The sequence below is a fragment of the Thermobia domestica genome, chromosome 5 (assembly GCF_964235325.1).
Source record: "Thermobia domestica chromosome 5, izTheDome1.hap1.1, whole genome shotgun sequence".
NCBI classification, from domain to species: domain Eukaryota; kingdom Metazoa; phylum Arthropoda; class Insecta; order Zygentoma; family Lepismatidae; genus Thermobia; species Thermobia domestica.
In genome coordinates, this window is record NC_137458.1 from 196,438,988 (window position 1) to 196,459,454 (window position 20,467).

Sequence of the window (20,467 nt, forward strand, 5' to 3'; positions counted from 1 at the left end):
ACTATTACTCTCCTGCTCTCTCCTTAAAACTTCAGCTATCTTCTTGACCTTCTCCTCCAGCGATTCACACAGATTCCTCCTGCAGGCAAGTACCGGTCTGAGCTTTATCACTTCCTTATGAATCTTCGGAAATCCTTTCATTGCTGGAATTCTTCCTTGTTCATTTAAACTTGCTTGGTAATCTCCTTTTTTAAAGAACAAATTACCTCTTCTTTTATTTCTCTCCTTAACTCTTTCCCCCCTATTACTTCGTATGTGCCATCACACAAATTTTCTAATTTTGTCTCATACCATTTCTTTTCCATCACTACCACTGCACCTCCTTAACCCGTAACTGTGCTGGTGGGGTATAAAAATACCCCATTGCCTCTATTATGTTACGCATGTTTACTTCTCGCTAACAGATGGCGCCATCCTCCACAGTAATTTCACTTGGCAGTGCGCTTGTGCAAGTGATGCTGTTATAACGTAATTGCGACTTAACTGTTGCGAATAATACGTTATTGGGGTACAATAATACCCCAGGAGCACAGTAACGTCAGTTTTATTTATATAGATTATATTTTTACTTCTTTCTCATTGAAAGTATTTCTTGCTTTTATTTTAACATATCTATTTGTGTTATTATGCTGAAAACATGACAGACAAATATATCTCAATAGTAAATCCTTGGGTGAAGACGAAATCACTGCTATTCTGCAGAACGAATTAGAATCTCATGTTGAATCAAATGCAGATCGTAAGTTTTATATCGAAAGCGGTCATTCATCTAGTTCAGAACAAAGTGAAGAAAGAAGTCATCGGATGATGATAACGACGATGTTTCAGATTTCTTCTACGGAAAAAATAAATGTTTTAAATGGTATAAAAGTGCTCATGTAAAGAAACGTACCAGGTCTTGCAATACCTTTTTGCATTTACCTGGAACAAAAGGCTGTGCAAAAAAGTTCCTTCAGAAGATACTGTTGGTTGTTGGGAACTGTTTTGTTCACAAGATATGTTACGTTGTGTTTTGGAGAACACAAATGTGAAGATCCCAGAGAAACGTGGAAAATTTCGTGATCCCAAATCTCCGTACAAAAATGACATTGACATGATAGAGCTTCGATCGTTCATAGGCCTTCTCTACTTATCAGGAATGATAAAATCAGGACACGAGGATGTGACAGGTTCATTTGCTTCAGATGGAACTGGAAGGGATATTTTTCGTTCTACTATGTGTGTGTCGAGACTTCTTTCCATACTTTCGTGTTTACCCTTTGATTGTGCGGAAACAAGTTGCTGCAATAAGATATGTGTGGAATTCTTTTGTGCGTAACTGTCAGATATATTTTGTTCCCATTGACGTCTGCTTTCAAGTATGCATTTTGATCAAGCAATTGATGCAGAAACAGGAAAGCCTGATATGATACACGATTATAACAGAACAAAAGGAGGTGTGGACACCTTGGACGAATTATGCGCAAAATATTCAATGTCCCGTCGAATCAGAAGATGGCCAATGGTTATATTTCATGCTATTCTGAACATAGCCGCAGTAAACAGTCAAGTAGTTTCTAAAACAAATGGAACTTATTTCGGAAATGAGTCATCTCAGCCTGAAAGAAGAAACTTCTTGATGGAGCTAGGTTAGGTATGGCCCTAGGGAAACCTCACATTTCCAGAAGGGAAACAAGATATTTACCTAGGGAATTACAAGAACTTGTAAGAAGGACGAGCGGAGAGAATCGTAAGAAACCCGAAGAGACAGCAGCAGAAGAAAATGCAAGTAAAAAGGTAAGGAGATGTGCATTTTGCCCGCGTTCACTGGACAGAAAAACAAAAGTGTTTTGTAACAAATGCAACAAAAGTATCTGCGAGGACCATTATCATTATGTTTGTCCCAATTGTGTGTAATATTTTCTGTATATATTATGTACAATGAAAATGCTGTTATATTAATAAAGTTAATTTTCACATGGGGTGTTTAGGTACTCCACCAGCAGGTAAACGTGACTTTTTTTTTTTTTTTACCAGCACAGTTAAGGGTTAATAACTCACTTTTAATTTTTATCCGCTTTTATCTCTCAATTTTTGGCAAATAATAAAAACAGATAGACTCTATACTTGTACTGTATATATACTGTATATAAAAGGAAAGAACAAACAAATGAAACAACTTTTATCAATATTAAATAAACTATATACATTAATTTAGCGTCCCTCGATTATACAGCGAGGCTAAGAGATAGTGAAGATGGTCATGAACGAAATGATGGAATGAAGAGGAAAAGGGAGAATTCCGACAAACTTTGCGCATGGTGCTTGTCCACGACAAAGCCCAATCAGTGCAAGCAGCTATAACTAGAGGCCCCAAGCACCTGAAGTGAGCATTTGGCAACTGCACCAGCACGGTCCTTTATTTATTCACATTTAGGTACTTGCCAGCATAACGGGACTTAAGGCACCAAATGTGTAGCGCTGGTTACGTCACTGTTTATAACGATTTATGTACTTGTAACAAACAAATATAAATAAACTTGAAATCCATAAATATAATAATCCATGAAGACTTTTGCAGCATATTAGTTACAAGTGTGTGCAACATTATACAATTCTATCATTCTGTTAATTGTTTGGGAAGAATATTTCCCGCTTAATAACTTACGGAAAACTTATTTTATGTACCGTATATATATATTCGTAACTGTGGATAACTGTGGTTCCATATTGTTTTATTAACTCTTAATATACAAAACATTTTTAATCCTACGTAACCTACAAAATATCGAAGGCTTTCATTAACATCATTATGAAAAAATGGAATAAAGCCGGGTAGAATTTGATGGAACAAAGTAGAGGAGAATTAGAAGTCACAATGATAATAGCAGTAGTGCTTACAGATGAAATTATCACTATATTTTACGTATAAAATCAAGTAAATATAAGCATTTCCTGACAATTTTAATCAGTGACTAAGTGATATTTCGAACTATGATTTCTTGACCTCGTGGAGAAAATACTTTTCACAACTTCTACAATAAACTTTAGGAAAAAAATAAAATACATACCTTCAACAATCTCTCTGGCAGCAAGAATCATAATTAAGCTCAACGCAGAGCTGAAAATAAAATTCTGGCCAAAATTAAGGACTGCTAAACTTGTACTAGTTTTTAACGAACATTTTTCGTATTTCTTCAGCACTTTGTCATATTGATCAGCTTCAAATGCTTCGTTATTGAAATACTGTAACAGAAAGATTACTATAGATCACATTATGAACATGAATAAATAAGTACAGTGAAAGTCATAAGTATTCGTACACCGAATGCAAGCTATGGTTAAATGATTGTAGCTCCGATGTTGTTGGAGATAGAACATTGGAATAAACGGCACTGTATTCTCCATTCAGTTCTTTATTATTAAAAAAAAAAAAAAATCCGTAAATGCGAAAAAAGAGAAAAATAATGGCAAAAGAAACCAAAATGAGCATGGGTTTTGATGTGTCAAAAGTATTCGTACACTCACGAAACTTCCAGAAAGAAAATGATTGTGCAGGATTCAATCCTTGGTCGGTTTCCCTTTGGCCCTAATAACAGCTAGAAAGCGCTTCGGCATTGAATGTGCTAAATGGCGAGTATTTTCGTCTGTTATAGAAGTCTATTCCTCATCAAGTGGAGTTTGCAAAGAACGTTTACTCGTAATACTGCGCTTGCGGAATTTCTTTTCGAGTACGTATCATAAATGCTCATTGGATTGAGGCCAGGAGATTGAGACGGATTGACCAGTTGCTCTGGCACATTGTACAGTAACCAGATCTTTGTATTGTGTGCTGTATGTTTGGGATCATTGTTCTGTTGAAATACGAGGGTTAGGGCAAAAGTCATGGCCACTATTTTTTTTCTCGAAGATACCAGTCCGGTTGGAAAATGTGACATATACAGACGAAAGGACAAGGTGTTAACTACATATGTGGACAACGAACAGCACTGAAATATCGTAACACACTAATTTATTACGGTAGTATAAAGGGCAATATGGCCTTCACGGTGCAAAAGAATAACAACACAGTACGCATACAGTTCACATGACAAACCTGGGCATAAAGACCCTCAAATAGTCCCCTGCTACTTGCACCACACGATGTCAACGATGTGGGAGGCACTGAATACCATCCGCCTCAGCATTTGCCGCACCATGTGTGAATCGGGTCACCTGTTCGCGCACAGCATTAGCAATGTCCTCGCGTGTTGCAAACCGACAACTCTCGTAGTAGTTCCTTAATCTTTCGAATGAGATCAAAGTCACAGTGTGAAATGTCAGGAGAGTACGGTCGGTGCTCCCTTCCCATCCCCAACGTCGCAGTAGCTGCCTCTGCTTTATGTGGTTTTGCATTGTCGTCCAGGATTATTGCACTGTCCACAAGATCCGGACGTTTCTCCTTAACGCCACTTCGTACCTGTCGCACCAGGAAGTCCTGTAGTGCTGTGCGGTCACTGTTCTACCATGTGGAACAAAGTGGCAAACAATGACACTCTTGACGTCATACTCGACGATCACTATCAATTTTACTGGGGAAGAATTCTGACGGAACTTCTGCCTCTTTGGTGATCCAGCATGTCGCCACTCCAAGGACTGACGCGTTTCAGTTCTGGTTCGTATGCCCTGGCCCAAAATTCATCGATGGCGATTTTTCGTGACAAGAATTGATCGCTGTTCTGTTGCTGCCGTGCAAGGTGGTCGGAGCATATTGCAAAGCGCATCCACCTTTGAACTTCCGTCAGTGCATGCGGTACCCACCGCGATGCGATTTTGCGTAGTTGCAGCTCATTACGCAATATCCTGTGACGGTGCATTTCTCGATGCCACTTGCATCCGCCAAATCCAGTAGCGTCCGTCGTCTGTCTTCATCCAGGAGCTGCTCGATGACGGCACGTGCCACGTCGGTCCGCACACTGACAGGTCGTCGCGAACGTTGCTCATCACTGGTTGACACACGTCCTTGCTGAAACTTTCCTACCCACCGTGCTACTGTCCGGCATGGTAGGGCATTATTCCCAAGGGATTCCACTAATTCACTATGACATTCCATCGCATTTCTCCCTCGAAGAACGGCTATTTTGATGTAAGCGCGCAGCTCAACACGGGTTACTTTCATCTCGCACGACACTCACCAACTGACTGATTTCACATCACTCGCTGTGCTACTACCAGCTATCACAGAGCCGTCTGTTGTGCTGCATACACACTATGCCAGCAGAACTTTCACGTGACACATAGAAGTTTGTGATTCGCAAACATGTCTGCAAGAAAAAAAATAGTTGCCATGACTTTTGCCCCAACCCTCGTATAAAGTGGCCTTGCAAGCCCATTTGATTAGCCCTACGATGTAGATTTTTCTTCAAGATGTCAATGTACATATTCTGGTCTATAATACCGTCGATAATTCTCAGCTTCCCCACTTCCGAAGCACTCGTACACCCCCAAACTAGCACTCATCCACCTCCATGCTTGACAGTTGGCCTCAGATTTTTCAGGTCCATCTGTGTATTTGGCTTCCACCACACCATTTGTCTACCGTCGAAACCAATACCTTTAAATTTACTCTCGTCTGAGTATATCACTTTGTCCCATAAGGCCACATCTTTGTTCAAGTAAGTTTTTGCAAACAGGAGCCGGTTCTTTCTATTCACCTTGGATACAACCAAATTCTTTAGAGCAACACGACCATTATAATCTTGTTTGTTGAACGCACGACGTACAATGCATTCCAAAACTAACATACTTGATTTGACAGGTTCTGCCACAATCTGCGGAGCACTGATTCTTGGGTTGTTCTTAATTTCATTCAGCAGTATACGCTCATATCGTCCAAAGACCTTCCGTGAACGTCCACTTCGCGGCATGTTTTTGACTATGTATGTTTCGCAGTATCGATCTATGATTGACTACGCGGTCGAACGTAGTCTTCCGATAATTTCTGATATCACCCTTAAGGATTTGCAATCGTTATGAAGCCTTATAACAAATTTTCTTTCTGCCTCTGTCGTCTCCGTCCCTTTTCAACCCATTATGTCTTCAATCTTGAATAATTCTTTGAACTTGAATGATGTTTCGCTGGCCTGTGGTTGTGTTTAGCTTTGCAAACCGTCAGAGGGCTTTCAATGTGAACAACAGCTCGAAGAACTTTACGTTTTTGTCTTTAATTTCAGTGTATGAATACTTTTGAAACATCAAAACCCATGCTCATTTTGGTTTCTTTTGCCATTATGTGTCTATGTTTTCGCATTTCAAAACGTTTTGTTTTGTACATAATAAAGAAATTAATGGAGAATGCAATGCCGTTTGTTTCAATGCTCTATCTCCAACAAAACCGGACCTAAAGGCATTTAATCATAGCTTGCAGTCGGTGTACGAATACTTTGACTTCCACTGTATATAAACATAAACGAAAAATTACTACTATTTATTCCATCTCAGCTGATAGGAAATCAAAGCAAGTTTCCTTACTCTCTCCCTCTTTACCACTGTGAAGGAAGGAGGATGTTCCTGACCTTGTCAGACATGGAAATATTCTGTACGATGCAGTATCGTATAATATCTAAATTTACACCCAATTAGTTCGCAATTGATGTTAAGAATGCATTGCTGTTCTTTTAACCATTTCCAACTTCTGTTACTAACAATAACTATACGCCTATTCAATTTTGGTCTTTAGAGGAAGTTTTAATAGTACTTATATATTAAAGATTTGATTTTAGTAGTATTTTTACATTGATACGTACCATAAATAAGAATTCATTCGTTATAATTTAATTTCAGTAATTCTTTCACTTTGATGATATAAAAGACAATCTTTACGAAGAAGTGGAACCGATCTTTCACGAACTCCCGCAATACAATATGAAAATTCTATCAGGGGATTTCAATGCCAAGGTACGAGAAGATATTTTCAAACCAATTATAGGGAAAGAATGCAACGATATCTTGTATTTTCAGTGTAATTAGGGTTGTACGCATAATCATAAAGGTGTGTGTTTATTTCAATAAGTATGTGCCACAATAAAAACCAGGAAAGCTAAACGCAACATAAACTGTTCTAAGTGATTTTAATAATATAATCTAGCTATAATTATGACTGAGGACCTGTGTATAACGAGTTACGTTATAAAATTTTGGTGGTTTGCCGCCAGGAACCTTTAGGTAATTCATTGAAGTAAAGTAGGCAATTTCCTAAATAATAAATTTCAACAGTACAGATTGACTATAAGGCTGCGAGGTGATTTTACTAAAGAGATAACAAGACGGAGTTTACCGTGTTGAAAAGTGGTAAAAAAATTCCGAAGAATATTAAAATGAGTCTCACTGCTATGGGAAATACATCTGAAACAGATGGCAACAGGGAAATAAGCTTTTCTGACCTGGCCGATCTCATTAAACAACAAATGGAGCAACAAACGAGTAAAATTGATCAACAGATAGAACAATTAAAGCAAGATTTTGGTGACCGAATGGAACAACGAATGAGCTAACTTGACAGTAAAATTGATCAACAGATGGGACAATTAAAGCAAGATCTTGGTGAATAGATGAAACAACTCAATAGTAAAATCGACCAGGCAACTCTACGAATTGAACAAAGTGATCTTAAAATGGAACGAATTATACATAGATTCACTGAAATGCAAACTTCCATCGAAGTGGTAGAAACTATAGTTAATGATCACTCCGCTCAAATAAGTGTACACCAGATTAGAGACTTACAGGAACAATCATCACAGGTTAACATGAATGTTCCAAATGAACCTGAACCTTCCATAGAAACAACAGAAAATGCAGATCTTGAGTTTGCATTGATGAAACTTACCGAGTTTTCACAAAAACATACTGCGGTATTGGTTGGATCAGATTATCCCGACTTCTCTCTTCATTTGAATGTTTTTGTTTGCCTTCCTGATGCTGTGTGTAATGAAGATTTTGGTATGTATCAATGTGCGAAAAGTTATGATCATTTTCGTCTAGTGAACGCTATTAACTGCTTGTATTCACGATATATTCAACATGATATTAATCCTGAAGAAGTAATGATAATAGAACCGTTTTATGATATGTACCTGACACTGGTTCATGTAGTAGGAAGAAAGTTGATTCCAGTATTCGTGAAATTCAGAAAGAAAACGTGTGTTCCTACCAATGTTTATAGTGATTGGTTAATTGAGTTAGAACTGTTGAAATGTTCATTCAATGAAAAGACTAAAATGATGTTAGTAAACAATCCGATGATGCCTTTACATAACGTGATGCAGTGCGTTGACTTCAATAATCTAAATGTGACATTGCAAAATTTAGAAAATTTATCAATGGTGCAATACAGTACTAATCTTAATCAAACTAACCTTAATCGAAATCAAATTCGAAGTGTCCATGTGAGATTAAAGTGTGATTACAACGTGAAAAGTAATGTTAGATTCATGTGTACCGGTAATGCAAGCGAATCTAATTACAGAAGAAACAGAAACCGTGGTAGGGCAGATTACCGTGGATATCGTGTAAAGGACAAGTACAGATCCGTTAGGAGACACGACATCTCGCCACCACTAAAACGAATGAGAACTGAACCTAATTTTACCACTAAGATAGACGAACCTAACCTTATTAGTAACAGTAATAGTAATCGAGTAACCGAACCTAATCTTGGTAGCAACAGTAATAGTAATCATACACTTAAGAAGCATGTAATCATTAGATCTAGTTTCGTTCGAATTGGATTTCGTAGAAATTTCATATATGGTACAAATACTCAAAATAAGAAACAAAGAACTGTAGAAGTAAGTAACGTGCAAGACTGTGTTCCGGTTTATGACTTTCAGTGCAACTTAAACGAATTCATTGGTCATGTCACTTAGGCTAATGTTGTGGCGTCCGAAAGAATATTCAGTTGATTTTGTGTTTTGTTTTACCGTAAATGTCGTTATGATTTCGTTTATCGTTTGCATTTTTATCAAATTCTGTATATTCATAATTACGATAAGATCTTGTCTTCTGTTCAGAGTGTAACTAATTTTTGTTCTGATATTAATTATCCTGTTTTATCTTAAGTATTATTGTTATTGTTGAAGATATACAGTATGTACCCGGTCCTTTTTCGTTCAAAGAACAACCATATGAATATCATACATACATCTTTTTCAAAACCTTCTTCATTATGCCCAAACATAAATAATTATTAACTTGTAACAAGCATTTAAGGGGATCTTCTACCTCTTCGCTTAGGTTTCTAACTCTCCATTTGATAACACGTAAATTTTAATATGGTAATTTCTAAGAAAGTATTGCAGGTAATGACTTGAAATTTTTAATACAAATACACAAGACCCATATAAATCCAACCACGGTCTCCAATTTACGTTACATGGGTTAGATTAATTGTAATATATTCTTCAGTAAGTTTGGCAACAGAGAATAAAAAGTATGCTGCAGAGGGGAGAGGGCTGACCATCTGTTCTAGCTGGTTTTAATGTGATTCTCACTTCTCAGTGGTTAGAATGGTCTGGACTGGAAGAGCCCAAAACCACTTCTTTCTTTCTTTAACGGTTTGTTTGTTTCTTCCACCCCCTGCAGTCACAAGAAGACAACTTGTTTCGGAAAGCATTTTGAATTAGTAGCAAAAAGCAAAACTGAATGACACCACGGAAGGATTAAAGGGAGGGGCGGTCACTCCCTCCGAGAACATTTGAATACTTTGAATAATCGGAGTAAGAAACTAGAAATTGCGTAATCTAATAAGAAAAGTTTGTTGAAGTATACAGATCAAGACGCATTTCAAGTGTCACAGCATTGTACTCTCCTCCCCTCCCCTCCCCTCCCAATTCCCTTCTGAAGAAGTTCTCTTTTATTTCTCTGTTCCATATTAGCCTTTACACTTACACTTTCACTATCTAGTATTGATTTTGACCATACCATCTGCACTACACAGCAAGGCGAGTAAGGTTTACGAGTCCTTCCTGCCCCCCCCTTTTTTTTAAAAAAATTGCTAATTATAATAAAATTTATCGAAAAAAATTCATCCCAACGATGAAGACTTATACACATTCATTATTGCAATCTTAAAATAAACTCGCCGCCTGACGCGTATGCTAGCGATCTAATATATACGAATAGATGAAAAGCTAGTTTGAAGCCTTATGTATTGTTTTTCTGTAAGTAAGTCCGAATTCATACTTGTTTCTATTGTTGCATCGACAAATGTAAGAGCCAAATCGATTTAGGCTCGTTGGTCTTTGCGAAGTCCCTAAAGATGCATGGCCGTGGGCAGTCGCCCACCACTTGAAACGCCTCTGCACTAGAGGTCTGCACGTGCTCGGGCCTACAAAGCATGTATCACTTCGGGCCCAGGAGGGGTTCGGGCACTAGCGTCATTTCAAATTTGGCTTGGGGGGGGCAAGACCCCTTGATATATGTAAAATTTCGCGTTTTTCACTGACTTACTACTATTCTATTGATAAAATCTATATAAATCTCAAACTCAGGGGGGGGAAAATGCCCCTCCCTGCCCTCTAAATGACGCCCCTGGGTTCGGGCTGTGAATTTTTAAATATACAACCATATTTCTCGGACTTTTTCGGACCTAACTTTGTGAATATAGTGTAAAACGATACAAATTGCACCGTTCTTTCTGGAGGACTTTTAAAACACAGCTGCAAAATCTTACCTCGAATTGCTGTAAATAAAAATACAATTTTGCATTAACAATTAAGTTTCTGTAATTCGGGCTTATTTCGGGCTCATTTGATTATCACAGAGCTCAGTCCGGGCTCGGGCCTAAATGCTAAGACATATTTCGGACTCGGGTCGGGCCTCACATTGTAAATTCACGGGCCGTCCCCGGGCTGAAAATTCCGACCCGTGCAGACCTCTGCTCTGCACCCGCACACATTCCTTCCTAGTCCAGAAAATTTCCTCCCCTCCGCATCGTCAATAATGGTAAATTTGTTCCTCGTATATTTGCTTATTATTGTAAGAGAAGTTCAAACCAGAACTCTAAAATGTGTTCGTTCTCTGGGGTAATGTGAGTAATGCAAATTAAGAAAGATATGCGTAATATACAAATGTCAGAAAAACTTGATATCAATTTGAATAGACCTTTTACGTAATGTTTATTTTAGAAATAATAAACTTATGCAAATATATCGAGGCATCTGAAATCTAATGTTAAATAGTGGCGAGTGAGCCAGAAGGGGCGTGCACTATTCAGTTAGTCAAAGAACTCATATATGTAGCTTGAAAACTACTACTAGTATTTAAACCATATTGAATTAGACAAATTTGTAAAAAGTAGGATAACTATAGTTGGAAATAGTGTGTGTATTTTTTTTTAGGAGCAAACCCAGAAGTACATTCTCGATAAAATAATAATAATAATAATAATAATAATAATAATAATAATAATAATAATAATAATCTTCCTCACTTCAATCATAGGTTGATGCGCAAGAAGGAAATTTTAAAACTTTTCTCTCCCCTGGGAGAGCTGTTTTATAATTTGATACGGTCTCTTCTTCGTAACTGCATCTATCCTTGGTCGAGCCGTGATGGCTCAGTGGTAGAGCGTTCACCTCTAATGCATGGAGTCCTTAGTTCGATTTCAGTTCGCACCAAGTGAACTTTGTGGAGGACAAACACCATGTGTGTGGGTTTTCTCGGGGTTCTCCCGTTTCCTTCCACTTTCTGCATTCCCCATTTCCTTCAATTTCTCAACATCACTAGCTCCTTTAACCTACCAGGCATAACTGTGGGACGTAAAACTTATAGATTTTTCTATCCTTGGTCTTCCACTTCCTGGTTTTTCTTCTGCCTTTTCCTCTATCAACACGGTGGTCCGATCGGAGTGTCGAATAAGATAGGCAAGCATGCTGTTTCTTCTCTTTCCTATTATCTTCATGATCTGTCGTCCTTCACTAGCTTCCTTTAGTACGTCTTCATTCCTTCCCTTATTATTATTATTATTATTATTATTATTATTATTATTATTATTATTATTATTATTATTATTATTATTATTATTATTATTATTATTAATCTTTCTACGGGTACATCTCGCTTTTGTGGCAAGATTCGCCCATTCTAAGGTTTTAAACTTTTGCTCTTGATTATAAAAATTCATTGTACATTATAAAAGTCTATACAAAGAAATGTATAGGTCTACATCCTATAAATAGTATACACACATTCTACCATTATAAAAATAGTATACATCTTACAAAAATAAATTATCAACGAAATACCTCACTACTGTCAAACAACATTTGTACTGTGTATATATTTATATTAATTATATAGACTGTCATGTCTTTTAATCACATGGCTACCCAGCTTGCCTCACGATGATGGGCAGACGCCAATAATTTGAGTATTCTAGCAGGGAATCGAACCTAGAACCAGGCGATCAGGAGTCGAACGCTCTAACCACTAGACTATGGAACGGGGGGCGCGGTGGCTCAGTGGTAGAGCGTTCACCTCTGGTGCTTGGGGTCCCGGGTTCGATCCCAGCTCGCGCCGTGTGGACTTTGTGGTGGACAAACACAGTGCTTGTGTGTTTTCTCGGGATATCTCCCGTTTCCTCCCACTTTCTTTATTTCACCATTTCACTCATCTCTCATTGTCACCGTCTCCTTTAGCCTAATCGGCATAAGAGTGGGACATAAAACTTAAAGATTTCATTTAATTTTTTAGACTATGGAACCCCATTGAATGACTATAAGGTTAAAATTCAAATGATTCTACAAAAAACAATTATCAACGAAATATTTCACTACATTTCTAACACTAACGACATTTATACTCTTGATACATCTATATTAATTACTTTATGAAAACAGGTAGAATGACTATATATCTAAAATTAAAGTGATCCTACAAAAAGCATTTTTTTTAAACGAAATACCTTACTATTGTCAAACAACATCCATACTCTGTGTACACATTTATATTAATTACATTATAGAAAAGAATAGAATGATTATATGCCTGAAGTTAACTCATCCAAAAAACAATTATTAATAAAATATCTTAATATTGTACACTGATTACATGTACTGTACACTTTGTATATTACCAATACACTAATTTCTGAAAATTGAATAAAAATATTGTATGTGTGAAATATTACATTGACCCCACAAAACCAATTTTTGCCAAGTCTAATACCATCTTTCAAAGACATTACTTTTAGTTTTATTACAAAGTAGAGCATTTATAGCATCTTATACGAGAAGAATATAGAACTTCTTATCATGATAAAGTACATTTAACACAAATACGTTATTTAGATACAATAATTTTTGTTCGTTCCAAATTTTTGATACAAATTACTGCTGCTGTTGTCTTTTTACATTTACTGTCTTCGAGACTATTTTTGTTTGTCGAATCTAACACTGAGGTTCACGAGGGAGAGGAAGTGACTCTTCCAACCGAGAATCAACAATTCCAGGGAGTATGACTGCTATTTCTATAGACAGCCGACAAAAGAGCAAAGCTGCCCAAAACAAGTTTTTGAAAAAAAAAAAGGAAAAAAAGAAAGAAAATTAGAAGGAAAGGAACAGAGGCGATAGTGGTTTTTAGCCTGAAGCGCTCATAAATCACCACCACGTGTCGCGAAGACTAGTAGGACTAGAGGTTCAGAGAGCTCTCAATTCCTTCAAAAAGATCTATCCATATACTATATACAGCATAGTTGCCAAAATTTCTGAAGAATATATTACAATTAATCTAACGCATGTACCGTAAATTGGAGACCGTGGTTGGATTTATATGGGTCTTGTGTATTTGTATTAAAAATTTCAAGTCATTACCTGTAATACTTTGTTAGAAATTACCATATTAAAATTTACGTGTTATCAAATGGAGAGTTAGAAACCTAAGCGAAGAGGTAGAAGATCTCCTTAATGGAACCTCCAGTAGCGACATCAAATGGAAATCGAACCCAGATTTCACACATATATTAGTTAGAAGTCTTGAAGAAGGTCATTGTTTGCCATAGAGGCCCCAGTTATATTTTTCTGGGTGGCAAACACCACTTTTTGCAAAAAAACAATCATTATGTATGAAGTCCACTACAGTGGGCAGATTGTCGCAGACAAATGTGCTTCAAGTGCATGCTGTCCACTACATGGAACATGTCTGTTTGGTTGATTGTTGTAGATACAACAACAAAACCAGATAATATCATAATGTCAGCTTGTTTCAGACATTGTAACAAAGAAAAGAAAAAAAAATATCACTTGCTTGGCACACCCTCCATAGAAGATGTCAGTAGATATTTCAGAAGAACTCGCCATGTTTCAAGTGTGAACTGACGACGTCACACCCCTGCTTTCAGAGTTTCACGCTAGGTGGCAGAAAAATTCAGAGCGTCAGGGCACCCAGGTAACTTTTATTGAGAAAGAATGCACTTGGGTTGCGAGTAGAGAGTTCCGACAGAACACAATCGTAACCAATCAGCAGTGTCCACTCTAGTGGACGTTATGCAGGAAACGGTTAATCTACAGAACAAATGCTATTTATGAAAGCAAGGGGTCTGTTAGCTATAGATGGCTGAAGGCCGTAAATATAATTCAAACTTCACATGGAACTGGGGTGACTTGCAGACAATGGCTGATTTAACAACGTTTGATAATAGTGGGTGTAATGGCTGATTTAAGAACATGTTCAATATGGCCTGTGTAGCTAAATGGATAGCTTGTGCGACTGTCATTCTAAAGTTCAGTGTTCGATTCCCAGCCTGGATTTGCAGTTACTTTTTCTCAAGGAATTAAACATTGTAAATCATGTTCGAGATTGATACTGAAAGAGATTATCCCATAAAGTGAGAAAAACCCGAGACAGGGGGAAGGGGGAAAGACGCAGACTGTTTATCCTTAAGCGTTGAAATTTCATTTATTCCTATGTTTTTCGCTCTTTTCTTTCCTTATTTCCTTCTTTTCTCATTTTGTTTCGTTTTCCATACTTTTTCGGCCTCTACATGATGCATAGTATTATTCTCCTTTTCTTTGCATTAATTCCCATCTCTTAGAACTCAACGTGAATGGAAATTATAAATATTTATCTCGTGATTGTTTCCCTAAGTGATGTTTTTACCTGCAAATACTTCCTTGCTTCAAATGGATGAATATCCTGGCATATTATGTTATTGGGCATGTATTCGGTGTCATGTTGGCTGTCCAACTACCACGCATACAGTGAAACTATTCTGCTATTGGAAAACGCTATCATTTCCTATATTTCCAACCTCTACTTTCTAATGTTTCTGACTGTACAAGGAACCAAATTATGGTATGCACACAGTAATATTATCGTTCAATTTCCAACCTTATATGTGATAAAAATGGAGCGGAAATGACATAAAAATCTAGGTTTATTATTATTATTATTACCGTCTGAAGACGCATGTGGATTGTGCGACAAGCCATTTTTTGGCAAACAATTAATACTAGCGTGTAGTTTATGTGCAAAAAGGTTTCATGTGAAAAACTGTCTAAAATTTGGACGTATAGAGTACGATATGTACTGTGAAAAAGGTGTATCAACGTACAAATGCCAAAATTGTATACGGAACAGGGACGACACCACAATGGTCACCCCCACACTGACGAAGAATATTAGGATGCAAATTAGCAGCCAGAGCAAGAATTGAGACTCTGAAATCAGTGAGAATGAAGACTTAGATGAAAATGCAGGTACACTCTTAAATAGAAATAACATAAGTTGTTCCACGTGTTGTGATATAGTGAAAAATAAATTGTGTCAAGTGTTATCGATATTAAAGGACATGAATGATAAATATGATTCACTGAAAGCAAAAATCATTTCAGTTAAACAGGAAAACATAAAACTGAATGGATTAATATCGAGTGGAAATAAAATTAAAACATTCGCTGAGGTAGTGAATAATCCATTGCCAAATAAACAAAACGGTGTACAAGGTGAAAATATAAACACAAACAGCAAGATCAATGAATCAGCTTGCAGCACACCACCAGAAGACAGAAGTGTAAGTGACAGTGAGTGGAAGGTTGTTACCAAACGCCCGAGGCGTAATATCCAGGCAAACAGACAGAAACAAACCAAATGCATGAGTCAGGTCTCCTTAACAGAAATTGTTCCAATTTAATGAAAGGAAGAATGAACACAGATAAGCTGAAGGTCAATAAAAAACCCTCTCGTGCGGCTGTTTTATTCGTTACACGGCTTGACCCAACTGTTTCTTGTAATGATGTTAGTGAGTTCATTAAAGATAATGTAAATATGGAAGTTGAAAAGTGCGTAAAACTAAAGACAAAACATAACAGTTACTCTTCATTTTATGTAAGTGTACAAGAAAACGAGTTTGATACTGCATGTAATGTAAATGTATAGCCAGATGGTGTATTGTTTACTAGGTTTATGGGCCGTCTAAAAACTGAAATGGTTGTGGAATCACCTGAAAATGAATTGAAAGAAAAGTCAGGTAAATAAATCTGTCTTTCTTTGTAGCTTATACCAAAATATGAGTACCTTGCACTTATTCTATCAAAATGTAAATGGTATTAATACAAAAGAAGAGACTTTCACGGACGAAGTAAATTGTGAGGATTACGATGTCTACTGTATCACAGAAACATGGCTGAAGGAAACAAATGTGCATTTTGTACAATTATCTAATAAATACAATATCATTAGGAGGGATATGAACCTGGCATTAGAAAACAAATCTAAAGGGGGTGGATGTATGGTTTTAATAAACAATAAATATTCATACTCCCCTGACGATAGGTTAGATGTAATAGTACTAAAAATCTTAATCCCTGACCATAAACCACTTTTACTTTGTTTGCACTATTTTCCACCTACTTCACCATTAAAGAATTTTACAAATTACTGTGACTGGCTGAGTTCTTACTTGTTAACAATAAACGGTAATTTTATAATATTAGGTGATTTTAATGCTGGAGGAATCGACTGGGAGACTGGGACTGTAACCGCTAGCAATGTTTATGTTAACAAAAAAACAGAAAAGGTAATAGAATTAAGCAGCCTTCTTCAATTGAATCAAGCTAAGTAAGTCATACGATGTCATGAATAAGGATAAAGTATTGGACCTGTTGCTTACGAATATAGAAAATAGTGCAATAAATTTTAATGTTGAACCAATTACAAAAATTGATCGTTTTCACCCACCATTTATGTACTCATGGAATATTGTAAGAAATAATAACTTTCAAAAGAATACAAAACAGACTAGCAATTATGACTTTAAGAAAGCTGATTTCTTACAGGTTTATTACAGAATAAAGAATATAAAAGAAATTAATGATTCTACCAACAATGTCGATAAAATGTCTGAAACCTTGTATGACAATATATATGAAGTTTTTGATTCTTATGTACCGAAGAAGCTGTATAATAATAATAGGGACCCGTGGATGACTAGATATCTTAAATCATTGAAAAATAAGAAAACAAAATATTTTGTAAAGGCCAGACAATCAAATAATAAAATTTGGTATCAGAGGTACTCCGATTTAAGAAAGGTGGTCAGAAAGAAATATCTACAGGCTAGAAAAGTTTACTTCTTATCATTGGAGAACAGTATTTGTAAAGACAGTGTGTACTTCTGGAGATCTTTCAAAAAATCACACAATAAACAAATACCAAAACAGATAAAGTATAATGATACATCATTGATAGAAATTACTGAGATAGCAAAATGTTTTAAAGTTGTATTTCATAATTCTTTTAATTTTGACTCCAACCAAAATAAAAAAATGTAAGGTTACGAAACTGACAGAATATAATGGTAATTATATGTCGATTTGTATTCCATCCATTACGCAAAAAGATGTAATTGAAACAATTAGTAAAATTAAGGGGATTACTACACCTGAACCTATAACGTTCCATATTATGTAATTAAAGGCTGTAGCAATGAAGTAGCGTCAAATTTAGTAAACATATATAACGCATTGTTAAAGACTGGAATATTTCCTTCAAAAGCAGTCATATGTAGTGTCAATACACAAACATGGTGATTAAAATGACGTTAAAAATTATAGGCCTATAAGTTTAGTAAGTGTTTTCTCTAAGATTTTTGAAATAATTGTGGACAAACATTTATATTTTAATGTAAAGAATATATTAAATGATATGCAACATGATTTCTATAAAGGTAGATCAATTTCAACAAATCTTATCCATTTTACTGATTTTACATACTTTGCACTAAAAAGTAATCTACAGGTAGATGTTATATATATCGATATGTCAAAGGCCTTTGATTCCATTGATCACAAATTACTTCTAAGTAAGTTATCAAACATTGGCCTATCATTGTCATATATTAATGGTTGGAAAGTTACTTATCAAATGGAACTTTTAAAGTAAAGATAGGGAATGTAAAATCTAGTCAAGATCAAATAATGAAGGGGATACCTCAAGGATTTCCCCTGGGGCCATTTCCTTTTTCTCTATTTATCAATGATTTACCAGGAAAAGTCGAATACTCAAAAATACTTTTATACGCAGATGACATAAAGCTTTTTTTTAGAGTAGTTAATAACGAGTATGATAATTATCTGCTGCAGAAAGATTTAGATACAGTAAATCATTGGTGTGAAAATAATTTATTAATGATCAACTCTGAGAAAACTAAACATATGGCATTCACTAATAAAACTCAATATTTTGTTGGCAGGTATAAAAATAATGGAGTAACAATAGACAAATTTCAGCAAATTAAAGATCTCGGTATTTTGTATGACAGACAATTAAGATTTGCTAATCACATAAATGACGTAGTGCAATCAGCAAGAAAAAAATAGGTTTTATACTTTATCAATGGCCTGATTTTGTAAATGGTAGTTCTTAATATGTACTTATATAAGACACTTGATAGATCTAAATTGGAATTTGGTTCAGTTGTCTGGAATAGTCTATCCAACACCTTGCTAACAAAATCGAAGCTGTACAGAAATGTTTCATAAGGCTACTGTGTTATAAAATGAAAAAAGATTACGATGCACATGAATATGGATATTGGTTAACATTTTGGGGGCTTCAAGAATTATCGGAAAGGAGGAGAGTTACTGATAAATTATTTATTCAAATGGTGCTGGAAAATAAATATAGTAGCGAATATTGCTTAGAAAATATAGGAATAAAAGTGCCGACTTATAGTGTTAGGAATCGATCGACATTGGTTGCATTAAACTTAACACGTGAAATACTAAGAAGGATGACAATGTCTTACAATTTCAAATGAATATGTAAGGATAAATATCAGCAGTGCATTTCTTACAAAAATTAAACTGATTTAACATTATGACAAGGGTTCTAGCTGCTTATCTTTATTTTATTGTTATTGTGTATTTTTATGTTATAATCTTTTACTCAAAGAACCAGTCTTTTACGTTAAAATATGACAATAAGTGAAAGAGATTTTTGCATGTGAAGGGCAAATTTTAAGTAAAGTTGTTTCATTATTTTAAATGGTAGTTAAATGAGACTTAAATTTGCATAATTCTTTTAATCGTATATTACGAAACTGACTGTTTTCTTTTATTTTTTGTTTTATATATCAGTTTGAACCTTATAATTTTAATATATTAATGTTCTGACAAAGGCCTTAACCTGCTATAATAGTCATTTTATATTATATAATTTCTGGTCTGTTGAAAATGATTATATAATGATTTTAACATAGTGCTGTATTTTTGCTTATGAGCTGTTCACAGCACTGAAAATAAAGTTATTATTATTATTATTATTATTATTATTATTATTATTATTATTATTATTATTATTATTATTATTGTTATTACACACTGCCTGTACAGTCAAGGAAATTTTGAACGAGATTCTTGTTCAAGACCATTCACGACTATTTGATGTAAAAACGTCAACACTGACGTAATTTTTGTCTTGCATTCAATAGTTTCGTTCAAGAGATTTTGTGTTTGACCTGCTCTAAACAATCCAATTCAATAGCATTCAACAGCCAATCAGCGTCCGAGCAATTAACTTGGAAAATACAGAAAAATACAAAAGAACTATGTTGGCGTCGTAAAAAAAATAGCGGCAACTGTTGAACTAACAGGGGTGTAGCCAGAGGGGCCCGTCGTTTTTGAAGGGGGGCCAGCTACAATCTAAAAAAAAAAATGCGTTGCAGTTAGTGTTTTTGAAGCCTGAAAAAAATTGGAAAATTTTGTTTTCCTTCCGGAAAACTAAAAAAACACTGTCTTTAGATTCTTCTTCTTCTTCTTCTTCTTCTTCTTATTATTATTATTATTATTATTAATATTTTTTCATAAATTATATTACAGGTAGTTTTTTGTTATGTTTAACCAAGAACTACTGCCCCGGACCAAACATACCTTTGTGCATAACTATTTCAATAGACAGAACCTATCTATAAAGGTAACCAAGAACGTTCTATTGCTTTCTCACCCACCACCTC

The 20,467-nt window shown here is 35.7% G+C and overlaps 1 protein-coding gene across 8 annotated transcripts in view; it reads right to left on the minus strand.

The window, feature by feature from the left end:
* The window catches only part of ABCB7 (ATP binding cassette subfamily B member 7), a 786,091-nt gene that overhangs the window by 288,198 nt on the left and 477,426 nt on the right, over positions 1-20,467 (minus strand). For all 8 annotated transcript variants that reach the window (XR_014131590.1, XM_081759542.1, XM_081759541.1 and 5 more), the window contains one exon: positions 3,051-3,225. Coding sequence is in view for 7 of the 8 variants with exons in the window: in XM_081759542.1 (XP_081615668.1) it covers positions 3,051-3,225 (175 nt within the window). In the remaining variant the exon portion in view is untranslated. The remainder of the gene's footprint in view (positions 1-3,050; positions 3,226-20,467) is intronic.